At 38.3% G+C, this 12,222-nt stretch overlaps 1 protein-coding gene across 1 annotated transcript; it reads left to right on the top strand.

Annotated features, from left to right (window-relative positions):
• The first annotated feature begins 2,476 nt into the window (after nt 1-2,476).
• Nucleotides 2,477-11,396, top strand: LOC143735541 (5-hydroxytryptamine receptor 3A). The gene is made up of 10 exons (XM_077225728.1): nt 2,477-2,506; nt 3,048-3,120; nt 3,671-3,843; nt 3,962-4,006; nt 4,164-4,270; nt 4,676-4,845; nt 4,940-5,100; nt 9,144-9,354; nt 10,067-10,249; nt 10,973-11,396. The coding sequence occupies exons 1-10, from the start codon at nt 2,477-2,479 to the stop codon at nt 11,284-11,286; spliced, it is 1,467 nt and encodes a 488-aa protein (XP_077081843.1). The 3' UTR covers nt 11,287-11,396.
• Nucleotides 11,397-12,222: the final 826 nt, after the last annotated feature.

The raw sequence follows: 12,222 nt of genomic DNA, 5'->3' as shown, positions 1-12,222 counted from the left end.
CAAAGGTCCACTATGGTTAAGGACACCACTACACATGGCTGTTCCATATTTAAGGGTATAGGGGGCAATTAAGGGTATAGGGGGAAAACAGGAAATAAGAACATGGATGCAACAGAACAAAATAAACATCAAAATAAGAGTCTTAAAACAGACATTCAAAAACAGGATATGACACTTAAGGCCTGTTTACATTAAGAACGATAACTATAATGATATTGACAAAGATATAGTTCTAAATATGAAAAGCAGAGTACACACCACAACTATCACTGCACAGAGAAATCCACACTGAAACATCTGTAAACGTGTATATCATCTCCATCGTGAAAGCTTGCTGAGATGAAACTGAGACATCAGACATAATACATTTCTCATGCTATTCTTCTGCAACAATAATTTTATTAGCAAAATATCTCACCACTCAATGGTACATCCAGGTCACACTCAATCACCATTATATTTATGTTCAATTTTTTCTGGACAAAAAAATCTGTCTAAGTGTGGAGGAAAGTCCAAAACTGAGAAAAATGTGATGAAAAGAAGAAGATAGCAAATAGATAAAAGACAATGCAGGATCTGGTTGTTTAATTTGAATCAAATGTTCAGGTTTTACAAATGGCCATCATTTACATAGTGTAAGTGTAGCGTAGTGTTTTCAACCTTGGTTTGCTTAGTTTGTATGATCCATTAAACCCTGTGGTCACTGCCTGAGTAGGAGAACATGTAATGTTGTTATTCCTCTCATGACTCAATTTTGAGATTTGTTTACCATTGTTTTTTGGTGTTAAATTTTATGCCACCTTCACATGCTATGATCATAAATATGAGGTTCCTAGTTAAAAATTGGACATGAACGCCCTCTCAAATTAATTTACTTATTAATTTAAAGTTCCCGAGTTGGGAGGGCCAAAAAATTTAAACATGGTGGAGGGGAGAACGATTGCTACAGTGACTGCTTTTCTTTATTTGTTTTTTCTTTTTCCACAACAGCCTCATAACCTTGTCTTTTCGTTAAAGTGGTGCATATTGACATATATGAATAATCATTTGAAGCATATTGTATGTTTTATACACAGCAAAAATAGCCTGTATTTGACCGAAATTCCAGAATCGTCAGCAAGCTGACTATCTAGATAGCGCTGTGAATGTTTTTATGGTTGTCAACGAATGGGGCACTACAAAATTAAATTTCTTTACATTTTGGCTTTAACAAGATTTCCTCAAAAAATAGTCAAGAATAATCCTGGTGTCCTCCATGAATCCTGTTCTTTCCGACAACAAATCACTTGAATGCAACAAGCTTGTAATCACGACTTTAGAAGTGGAAAGTAGGAAATTTCTGATAAAACTTGAAGGCAGCATTAATCCTCAACTGTGCTTGTTTTAGCAAGCTAAGCTAATACCTGTTGTCCATCTAAAACAGGAAAGCATTATGGATTGTATTTTATAGTGGTGTTCTACATTGGTTCATTTATCCTGTCATTTTATTTGAACTTTTAGGCAAGATGGTAATGAAACAGACAACTGATGTAAGGGACATCACTGTACATGAATAAGACCAGGGACTTTATCCATTGGTGCTATATCATAATGCTAAAATAAATAAGAAACCACTTTTAATTTCATTTTCAAGATTTTTAATTGTTAATTTGATTAATTTTGCCATCAAGGTTAGAAATAATGATTAAATAAATAATCTACTAAAATTAAGAATAAAAACTGTAGAGAAAATACTGTATGTTTACAATCCACAAACATGTTTTTGTTTCCCAAAGAACTGTTACCAGTTCTTTTTAAAAAAAAAAAAACATTTTTTAATAATGTGAAGAACATTTTAATAATCTAAAGACCCCCATCAGCAATAAAGAACATTTTGTGGTATGGAAAGATATAATGGATGTTAAAGGTTCTTCATTGAACCTTCATCGATGGCAATAAAAGTGTGCAGAAAACTGTATGTTTTGGCTTGTTGGTACAGTTGTATTATTTTTGCAAAGGAAACATCTATTAACGGTTAAAAACAGAAAGAGCCAAGACCCACCATTCCCAAGACATTGTCAACTCAACCATCTCACCCACAGAAAGACAAGATCATTGTTTCAACTCTAGACAACCATCATTTAGTTTGCCTGTAAAACATTTTCGAGAACTTTTCTTACCAGAGAAGTTGCTCATATTCTGGTTCAGGCCCCAGTCTGCTTTCATCTTGACTACTGCAAATTTCTTGCTGGCAAGCAAATATTGAATATTGTCGAATGGCTGTAAAATATTGAGATTGATTTTAGAAAGATGGGTGTGAAAAAGCCATTGTCCCCTCTTCTGGTTATTCTAATTTGTGTAAGCAAATAAGTCATATAAAAAGCAAGTATTTAAGTTATGTTCACTATAGCCATTGTGCTTTAAACCTCCACACATACAAATTGGCAAAGTAAAATCTGCTTAATATTTAGTTACAATCCAATTGACTGGGGACCTGATGGCTTTTATCTGTCTTCCAAGAACACAGGTAAGACTAAGAAAAGTATGACATTGACATATGACACAAGTTATAACATTTTATTTACATTTTATGTGTATTGGCCATGGAAATTTATTTTCCTTATTTTTAAGTTTGCTGAAATGTTACAGTTGTTTCTTTGTTTCTTTTTAGTTTGTATTGACCTGTAGTTTTTAATTTCCCCAACTATCACTAAAAAGTGTTAAGGGAAATTATAATTTTGTACAGTTTAATATCTTGATAATGTTAACGAATCTTGATAAAGCTTTTGTACTGAGCCCCTAAGGGACACGACTGGAGGAAAAAATATATTTCACAACCTTTGCGTTTGCTCACAAAACTTATGATTTTCCATCAAGACACATTGCGTTTGCTCGGGTTTCTCAGGGGAACGCAAAACTTTTGCAAGAGAACGCAAAAGCATTTAAATATTTTTTTCTCCCATCTCATATTTTCCATCACCATGTCCCTTTAGGGGCTCCGTACTTTAGTTTTAATTACTCAGTGGCATTGTAATTTGTGCATATTTGCCATATATTGCAAATACTAGATTCAACAGGCTTCAGCATGGTTTTCCACTCACACTTGGTTCCAGTGGATCACCAACTGCTTCATTATACAATGTAAGATTATATTTCCATATAAATCTTCTTTTTTTTCTTTTTTTTTTTTACTGTTTTAAGGTACTTTGATTATAGATTTATTTAAAAAAAAAAACTTAACACATTTCAATGGTCCACTTTAGACATTCTACTGACTATAAGTAAGTTTGCAACTACATGTCAATTAACTCTAATTAGAGTATTAGTAGACTGTCAGCTTAATATCTACTAACTCTTTATTTTGATGCTCCTCAACAGACATTCTACTGACTATAACTAACTTTGAAACTACATCATCTTATTCTACAAATCCGAACCATAACCTAACAGTTTAATAACAGTCTAACAGTCTACTAACAGTCTACTAATACTCCAATGAGAGTTAGTTGACATGTAGTTGCAAAGTTACTTATAGTTAGTAGAATGCCTAAAGTGGACCATCAAAAATGTTATCCAAAAAAATACATTAATTAACAAACACAAACCGCAGTTCACTGCATAACCAATCAGTCTATAATCTGATAGAAATAAATAAAATGTCACATCCTGAATTCAAGTATTGTTCTTTCAGCTCTCTTGCTAGGATCTGTAGAGCTGTTAAACTGTTCAGAACCAACAACAAAGTCTCTCCTTAATGCCATGAAAGAGGAAGTCATCAGCTACAGCGAGGCAAGGCCGGTTATAAGTCTGAAAACTCCCACCAACGTCAGTGTGGATTTGACTCTTTATGGCATTTTAGGAGTGGTAAGCAAATCTATGGAAGACTACAGCTTTTACTTAAAAAAATGTACAACATTATGACATTAGAATAATACCAATTCCACTAAAAAGGGTTATAGAATCCATATATTTTCCCTTTCAGAATGAAAAATCACAGGTGTTGGAAACATATCTGTGGGTGAGGACGGTAAGAGTCATGACAAAGACCTGTTTAGACCTGGTATTAACAGCCGGTTTGCGTGATCCAATAACATTTTACAGTGCTTAATATATCCAAGCCTGTTTTAACTATTGCAAGAGCACTATTTAAAGAGCAGTGCTGATAGAATTATTATTTTTTGTAGAGGTGGCAGATTGAAGGTTTGAGCTGGGATCCTGATGAGTGTGGAACAAAAAAGATCTCACTACCAAGAGAGAAGATATGGGTTCCAGACATTGTCATTAACGAATTGTAAGTTACACAAGTCAAATGTAACAGCTTTGACTAGTGACAAGGAAACAGAAACAACAATAACAACAAAAAATAATTGCCAACCAGATCTCATAAAAAAATTAACTAATTTATGTGCTGGTAATTTCGTATACATTTGTATGATGTGATTTGTATGGAAACGTAAGATTTTTAGAAAAAGTAATCATTATGGTCCAACCCCAACCTAACTGTCATTGGGAAGTATAGCAGATCGTACGAAAACGTACGAATGAGATCATACGAATTCTTATGATTTAGCCAACAATTCAGCAAAATGTAAAATAGTTGCCATGTGAGTGTGTTGGATTGTGCACATGCAAAAAGTAAAATTCTTGGTGAATTTCCCTTTCTGTCTTTAACCTGCTACCAACCATCATTTTGCAGCATGGATGAAAACCGAGCACCAGACACATACTACGTCTATGTGACCTCTACTGGTGAAGTTATTGATGCACTGCCGATTCATGTGTTCAGCTCATGCAAACTGGACATCTACACCTTTCCATTTGATTTCCAAAACTGCTCATATACTTTCAACTCTTACAAACACTCTCGTGAGTGAGCAAAACTGAAAATGGTATATTCCTTGTGTGGCTACTTATTAATACATGTAATTACATGAGTACTTGTTGGTCTCATTCTCTACAGGTGATGATGTTCAGTTGTTCTTCTTTCAGTCAGCGGAGCAGATATTCAAGCAGTCTCTTGAAGCAATGACAACTAAAGGAGAGTGGGAGCTGATTGACTTGCTGGCAGAAAAACCTGTACTGCTCTTTCTGGAAGGAGGATGGGATAACCTCATTGTTTATGTTAGTGGTATTTTAGAGAGGGGCAATTCACTAAGAAAGAATCACAATAGTGATTTACTGTCATGATTTGGCGTATGTCACTCTGACTATTCAGCACAGCTTCACCACTTTGATCCAGACACCAACAAAAAAAATTATAAATAATGTTTGACTACACTATGACTTTAACGAACTGCTCAGAGACACAAAGGTTGAGGATCCAAATGCAGTTTATTTGAAAGGGTAATCCACAATCTTAGGGTGTATTCACACCTGCCTTGTTTGGTTCGATTGAATCGAACTTTAGTTCGTTTACCCCCTTGGTGCGGACCTTTTGGGCAGGTGTGAATACAGCAATCGAACTCGGGTGCGGACCAAACAACCGAACCGAGACCTAGCTGAAGAGGTGGTCTCGGTACGGTTGCAAACGAACTCTGGTACGGTTCGTTTACGGTGTGAACATGAACCGACCCAATTGCAAGAAAGCACTGCGCCTTTGAGTTAACAAGCTTCCTTAGTTGGAGTTGCGTTATGGGAAAGTGATCTGTTGTAGCCTACTACATTCCATTCCGGCGAGCTGTCTGGCCACACGATACTGTTGCGCGTCTTTCTGCGCGTCGTGTGTGCATCATTGGAATGGAATGAAGGAATGAATGAGTGACAGGGCTCTCAAGTGTCACGCATTGAGCGTGACAGTCACTCATTTCGGTCTTTTGTCACACTCTCCCGCCACACATTGTATTTCTCACGCTGAAAAACTATTTGTAATATATTTAATATGCCGCAGCGCCCAAAACTCTGGCCGCGCCGCTCTCACTGTGGAACCGGCAGGAAATCAAACGCGTCTCCTCTGGTGTTGTTAGCAAATCAGAAAATAGCACTATTGTATCTGGGTAAGATTTAACGCAACAACCAATGACACCGATTCGGCACGACACACGTGTGGTTTTGTTTAAAAATTTTGGTTCACTTGCAAAAAGAGAAGTGTGAAAGCGAACCGCACCAAAAAAAAAAAATAATACATTTTATTTGGTCCGGACCAAAGCAAGTGAACTATCGGACTTTCCTGGTGTGAATACACCCTTAGTCAAAAACAGGCAAAGGTCATAAACACCGGGTATTCAGTCCAAACAATAACAAACACAAGGCAGGGAACACTGGCAAAAGAGTAATCCATGGAACAGGCAAGAAATCCAGAAACCAAGAGACATGAAACCAGAGAAAATGCTCAGAATTGCAGTGTAACACTAAACAAGACTTTTCAGGGAATGACAGAAAGAACCAGGCTTATATAGGGTGAGCAAACAAGGTAATGAGACACATTAGTGTCCGGGCAGTGAGTTATGGGAAATATAGTTTGTGAGGGAATGACAATATTCTGATGTGGAGTGCCCTCGGGTGGCTCTCAAGGGCATTCCAGCTGGTGACCGTTACATAGAGGCTGCCATCTTGTCCGAAGACACAGGCATGGCAGCGGCCATCACAGGACGAGACTCATGAAGGGCGCCCATGAAGGGACGAGACTCTGGAATGGCGGCGGCCGTCTTGGGACGAGACTCTGGAACAGCAACGGCCATCTTGGCTGAGGGGTCATGGGATGGAGATGATTTGTGTGCTGACCACACACACAAAATAGCCGTGGCCACGATGATCAGCACTGTCGGGAAGAAGTCTGCTGTGGAGCTCGCACCAGTGCGAAAGTGCGAAAAGCATAAGTGCTCATTGAGGGCCCATATCGACCGGCGACCGCATAGGGGGGTGCTTGTGAGAACCCTTCTGAAACCTAAAATGACTAAATTGCACACCCTACAGTCTTATGGACTTAAAAGGACATGCGCACACGGCAGCCATTGTAACTCCACAAGACTGAAAGTGCATATGAAATGTGCCATTTGGGATAAGGCCTATGTGTCTCGATATGACCAGTTATAAGGCTCTTCTTCATCATTTGATCATCATTCTTGAACAATTCTAACCATCGAAACCACTAACCATTAGGTGGAAACCGCCTTTGGAGGTCCTGTTCCAGCTGGAGCTCCCACCCTCCTTTGGAATTTACTAAGTTGTGTATGGCACAATCTGTAATGAGCCTAATTTTTGCACAAAGCAGGTATATTTGCACTTAAAAGAACGATTATCACCTAATGGATTTACAGCTCAAAGAGTGCAGCAAAGATGACGTATTTTTGTAGGCAAAAACTCAGACATTCGGTTCCATCGCTCGGTGTGCGATACCTCGAGTTGTCCTAGATGCGATGCGAAACACTACACTTCTCGTCCGGTGTGCGACCCCCTTTAGGGTGGTGCAGGTATGACTTCACTTTGTTGGCCAAAACGCAGAAGCAAGTTGCATTTTAGCACTTCCGGTTCCATCATCCCGAAGTCAATGGGTTTTTTGAATGGGGTTTTGGTTAAATGCCTGAAATAAGGTCTGTGGTGAACATAAGCTCAATATATGTTCATTCTATCTTACAACATAAAATACATCAGTAATACCCCCTTTTGATTTAAAAATAATAATAATAATTTATTTATTTATTTTGTCTAAATGGGACAAAAGAGGATGTCAGGATATTAATCATCATCACATCAAACAGATAAAATCATCTACTCAATAGTCCACTTTTACAGCAAAATATTTCAAACTCAATCCTTTAGGGAAAATGTTTTTTTTTAAATAAAGACTGAAAGTGTTGTCGGAAACTTAACGATGGTGACTTTTGGAGTCATGCGTCTGTGGTGTAATTCGTTCATCTATAAAAACATTTAACTTTTTACTTCTGCCGCTTGTATTTAAGCATAAAAATTCATAAAAGTTGTGTTCATTTGTAAAGATTATCATGATGAACAAAACGAAAAATTCCACTCCCCCGTCCAAACTTTTAGGATACCGGGTATCAGATTTGCACAATCCATTCGCACAATGCTTTGGCATGTTTCCTTTGCTCGAAAGCTTCCCAGACCTCCCGCGCCTAGTTACGGTTGCTAAGACACAATTGCCCAGTGGCAGTTTTCGGGCGTGGCTTAGCGAAGAGTCAATTTACTTCCTCATCCAGTTCCACCAAAATTTCGACAGGCACAGATGTAAGAACTGGCTCACACACCTAGTCATACTGTTCTGGCTCAAGGACGGACGAGGCTGCAGGTACTGGCTCCGTAGAGGGCATCGGCATCAGCTCTGGCTCTGCGGAGGGGAATTGCTCTGTGTAGATGATCAAGGACATCATGAGGGAGGGAGTGGACTGGGAGGACTGCAGCTGAGCGGCAATGTCATCCTCTACCTCACCTACAGTAAATGATGAGCCACACAGCCACAGCAAAATGTCCATATATTGTGCCAGGGTCACACTGGAATCTACTGCTGTCAACAATAGGCCGATGTTGTTGCCCAGTCAATCCAGAAAAAAGTCCATCAGAATATGATCATCCAACGATGTCAGGTGGCAATATTCCAAAAACTTCTCCACATACTGCTTGAATTTCCCAACCATTCAAAAAATGGAAGACAGAATTTCCTCTCCCACTGGGTTCATGGTATTTGGTCTGGCCTTTCTGTAACGGCACACCAACACCGAGCAGGGAGAAGAAACCAAGAGAGGGAGTCTATTGAAACAAATGTAGATCAAACAGGTTAGAAATGTGAGGTGAGTATGAAGGTACGTTAATAGTGAGTCCCTGTAATACACAGTTCAAGTCCAAATGAGATGGTGATTAGCTGCAGGTGTGTATGATTACAAGTGTTCAGAATGTGCTGTGACAATAAGCAGGATCATGTTCATTTTCAAAAACATGGTTTTGCTTGTCATCTGCACTTGGGGCAGGAACTGAATGCACTATTTGGTTGGACCACTCTAGTTGAAGAAGAGGATGGAAAATGTCAGAAATAAAATAAAATAAATAAAATAAAAACAACAGAGAATAAAGTTGAAAACAACAAAAAATGGATATACAATACAAGGAGGTTGGACAATTTCTTAGTGAATTCACCCCTAAGTGTTATGTTTGCTACTATGAAAAGAAGTTGACACTTGATACAAATATTTTCCCTCACTGTTGTGGACTAGATTGTCTTGAGACGTCGAGCTACGCTGTATGTGGTGAACCTCCTGATTCCCAGCAGCCTCCTGCTTTCTTTGGATCTCTTCAGCTTCCTCCTGCCTCTTCAAAGTGTGGACCGTGCTTCCTTCAAAATGACACTCATCCTGGGTTACACCGTCTTCCTGCTGCTAATGAATGACCTGCTGCCTGTCACAGGAAACAACTTACCTCTTATTAGTATGTTCTCAAACCTTCTTATTCTCTAATTTTGTATCTTCATCTTTACCCTGCTAAGGCAAAATGGTCACCAGCATATGTTGATGGGTTCCAGCATGGGATGGTGGTGCAACCAACCCAATAAGAGTATTTTGGTAAACCAAAGGGGTCAAAGTTTGGCTGGTTAGCAAGGCCCAGTTAGTGCTGGTATATGTCATAACAACCATCTGGGAGTACATTTCTCCATTGACGACCATCCTTGAGATTAGTGGGAATGCTAAAAGCAAAATTTTTCAAGGTATTAAAGACCTTGAGTTGACCAGTTTAATCATGAAGATTGTTCTGGCTAATCAGCTTACAACTGAAAGTATCATTTGTTTTGTTTTTTACACACAGTTGAATGCATAGCCTTTCAAAGTATACTACATTTAACGTTTACACATACAGAGGTCAATGCATGTGCTTACTGGCTAGCATATAGATAGCTAGCATTAAGATATAAAGTGACGTATACTTTGGGCTTAAGTTTTTCAGGTCTAGGTTTTGGCATAAAACAACCTGGGCTGCGTTTCTCAAAAGCATCGTAGACCATCAATGGTACTAATGGTCTCTACGATCTACTGTACTTACACTTACGAGGCATTTAAAAAACATAGCCCAGGACTCTTTCAGAAGCAGGAAATCCATCTTCACCTCTAGCCTTATCTGATCTGATCTTTCTCTCTCGATCTAGATGTGTTTTTCTCTCTCTGCATGGCCTTGATGGTAGCAAGTCTACTTGAGACTGTCATCATCACCAATATCTTGTGTGGTTCCCGTGACTTTCCTCCCTTACCTAAGTGGCTCAGGATTCTGGTCCTGAAATATCTGGCTCAGCTTGCTTGTATGAAGAAATCTTGTGAAGAAAACTGTGGTGGTAAGCAGATACTTTTGTCTTCCAGGATGCTCTTACACTAGAGCAGAAGTTTTCGAAAGGTGGGGTGCGACTCCCCTGACATGTTCTGGAAAGTTTTCAGTCCAAGGATCCAGTAAGCCGAATGCATTCAAACAATCAGTCCAAAACATCCCCAATGCAGAGAAAACCCAGCCAATTTCATCAGAGATAGTGGAGAGAATAGTGTATTTGGCTTCAAAGCAAGATCTCTCTCCTATTCTGTAATTGTTTCAGAGCTGCCCAAGCTGTTTCTCATGGTGCTGTAAAATATAGACTGAACGGTGGTTCAAAACACCCAACCGCTGCATGAGCATAATGATACTCAAACTACAGCTCACGGTTGGATAAAGCAAACCAGTGTTGCACTAGTAAAGTTTTGATGGATGACGATTGTAATCAAGGTGAAGACGATTACAGTGGCATACAGGAGTCATGCATTGGGCACACAAGACGAGAGTCCGTTTTTATTGATGCGCGAAACAAACCAAGTGTGTGCGGTGCTCTCGGCACTCTGATCGCTATTAAAAATGTGTCGAAATTGGGGGGTGGGGAGGCGCAATTGTGTACGTTGTGTCAAAAGGGAGGCCCACTTTCTTTGACTTTGAAAACCCCCGCACTAGAGTTATTTGTGTGAACTTTATGTCAGAGTTCATATCATTGGTGTAAAAGATGTTTTCCAACGGTGCTCTTGTTTCTTGCCTACAGCAAACGGATCTAAGAGCACTTTCTACAAAAACAGCATGTCTGATATTCCAAAGAAAGTACAAGTTAGTGCAAGTCCAGTGAGTGTCTGGGAACAATGTCTAGAGGAAATGAAGAAGATGAGTAAAGATTTATTGGCCATCCGCCACCAAGTTGAAGAGCACTTCAATAATGACAACAGCACCAATGAATGGATCATGTTTGGTCAGGTCATTGACCGTGTGCTCTTTATACTGTATACTCTCTTTATCGTTGTGAGTTTAAGCACAATTATGGTTCTGTGGTTGCACTCGTACAGTCTAGACAAAAAGTCATAGTATATTATTGCCTGCTCTGTGAACTGAAGATACCAAACGTTTGATGAGATCAATGGAGCCCAGATTTATTCCTGATTTAATGCAAGGGATCATCAACAAAATACTCTTTATAGGAGCTTTAAGTGTCCCAATACCTATAATTGCATAGAATTGTGTGACTTTTTTTATCTAGAATATATATATATATATATATATATATATTTAAATTTAGTAAATGTAATCTAAATATGACTGAAATCTGTAAACTAAATCTGACATTCTGTTTTACCTGTATCACCAAATCGTTTTATTAGTTTTGGTACAGGATGAATAGCAATTTCATCTTTAGTCACTGTCCAGTTAATTTTGAGGAAAAACCTACAATAAAAATATCAAAAACTTTGCTCTTCTTTTGTTTTCTGGTTGTTTTGTCAAATTGTTTGTTGAGTTGAAATAAAGATATTTAACACATTTTTTAAGTATTAATTATAATAAATTATGAAAATGCAATAATAATGCATGATATTAATTTAAAAAAATTAAATAATAATAAATGTTATATGTTAGGTGCCATACAAACAACACCAGTCTGTGGATTTAAAGCTGAGATCCTGAAAATATAAAACTAGTCATGGCATATAAAAAAAACAACTGCAAAAGTAGATTTATAAAGAAAGAGTGGCAACATCATGAAGAGCCATAACAGCTCTTGTGTGAATCCGGTGTTCTTTCTTCTAATTAAATGTGTGACATTGAACATGTTTTTTTCGTCTAATGGAAAAACAAGATAAATCACTAATGAGTTCAACCAAATGGATCCAAAGCTATTAAAACAAGCTAGGTCAGTGGTTACCGAAGGTGTTAAACAACATGTAACCGCACATGATGTTTCCAGTAAAGAGTCAGCACACTTCACCTGTGGAAGTAAGCGGTGTGATTTAGACTTAAGCAGTTTTA

The sequence above is a fragment of the Siphateles boraxobius genome, unplaced genomic scaffold (genome assembly GCF_051911475.1).
Source record: "Siphateles boraxobius isolate OS27281-9 unplaced genomic scaffold, OSU_SipBor_1 13, whole genome shotgun sequence".
In the NCBI taxonomy this organism is placed as follows: Eukaryota; Metazoa; Chordata; class Actinopteri; order Cypriniformes; family Leuciscidae; genus Siphateles; species Siphateles boraxobius.
This window is presented reverse-complemented; position numbering and strand designations above follow the sequence as displayed.

Coding starts and splice junctions, on each gene's coding strand:
- LOC143735541 (XM_077225728.1), top strand. CDS start 2,477: ATGGCTTTTATCTGTCTTCCAAGAACACAG. Junction 3,844..3,961: donor TTTATGGCATTTTAGGAGTG/GTAAGCAAATCT, acceptor TTTCCCTTTCAG/AATGAAAAATCACAGGTGTT. Junction 10,250..10,972: donor TTGTGAAGAAAACTGTGGTG/GTAAGCAGATAC, acceptor TCTTGCCTACAG/CAAACGGATCTAAGAGCACT.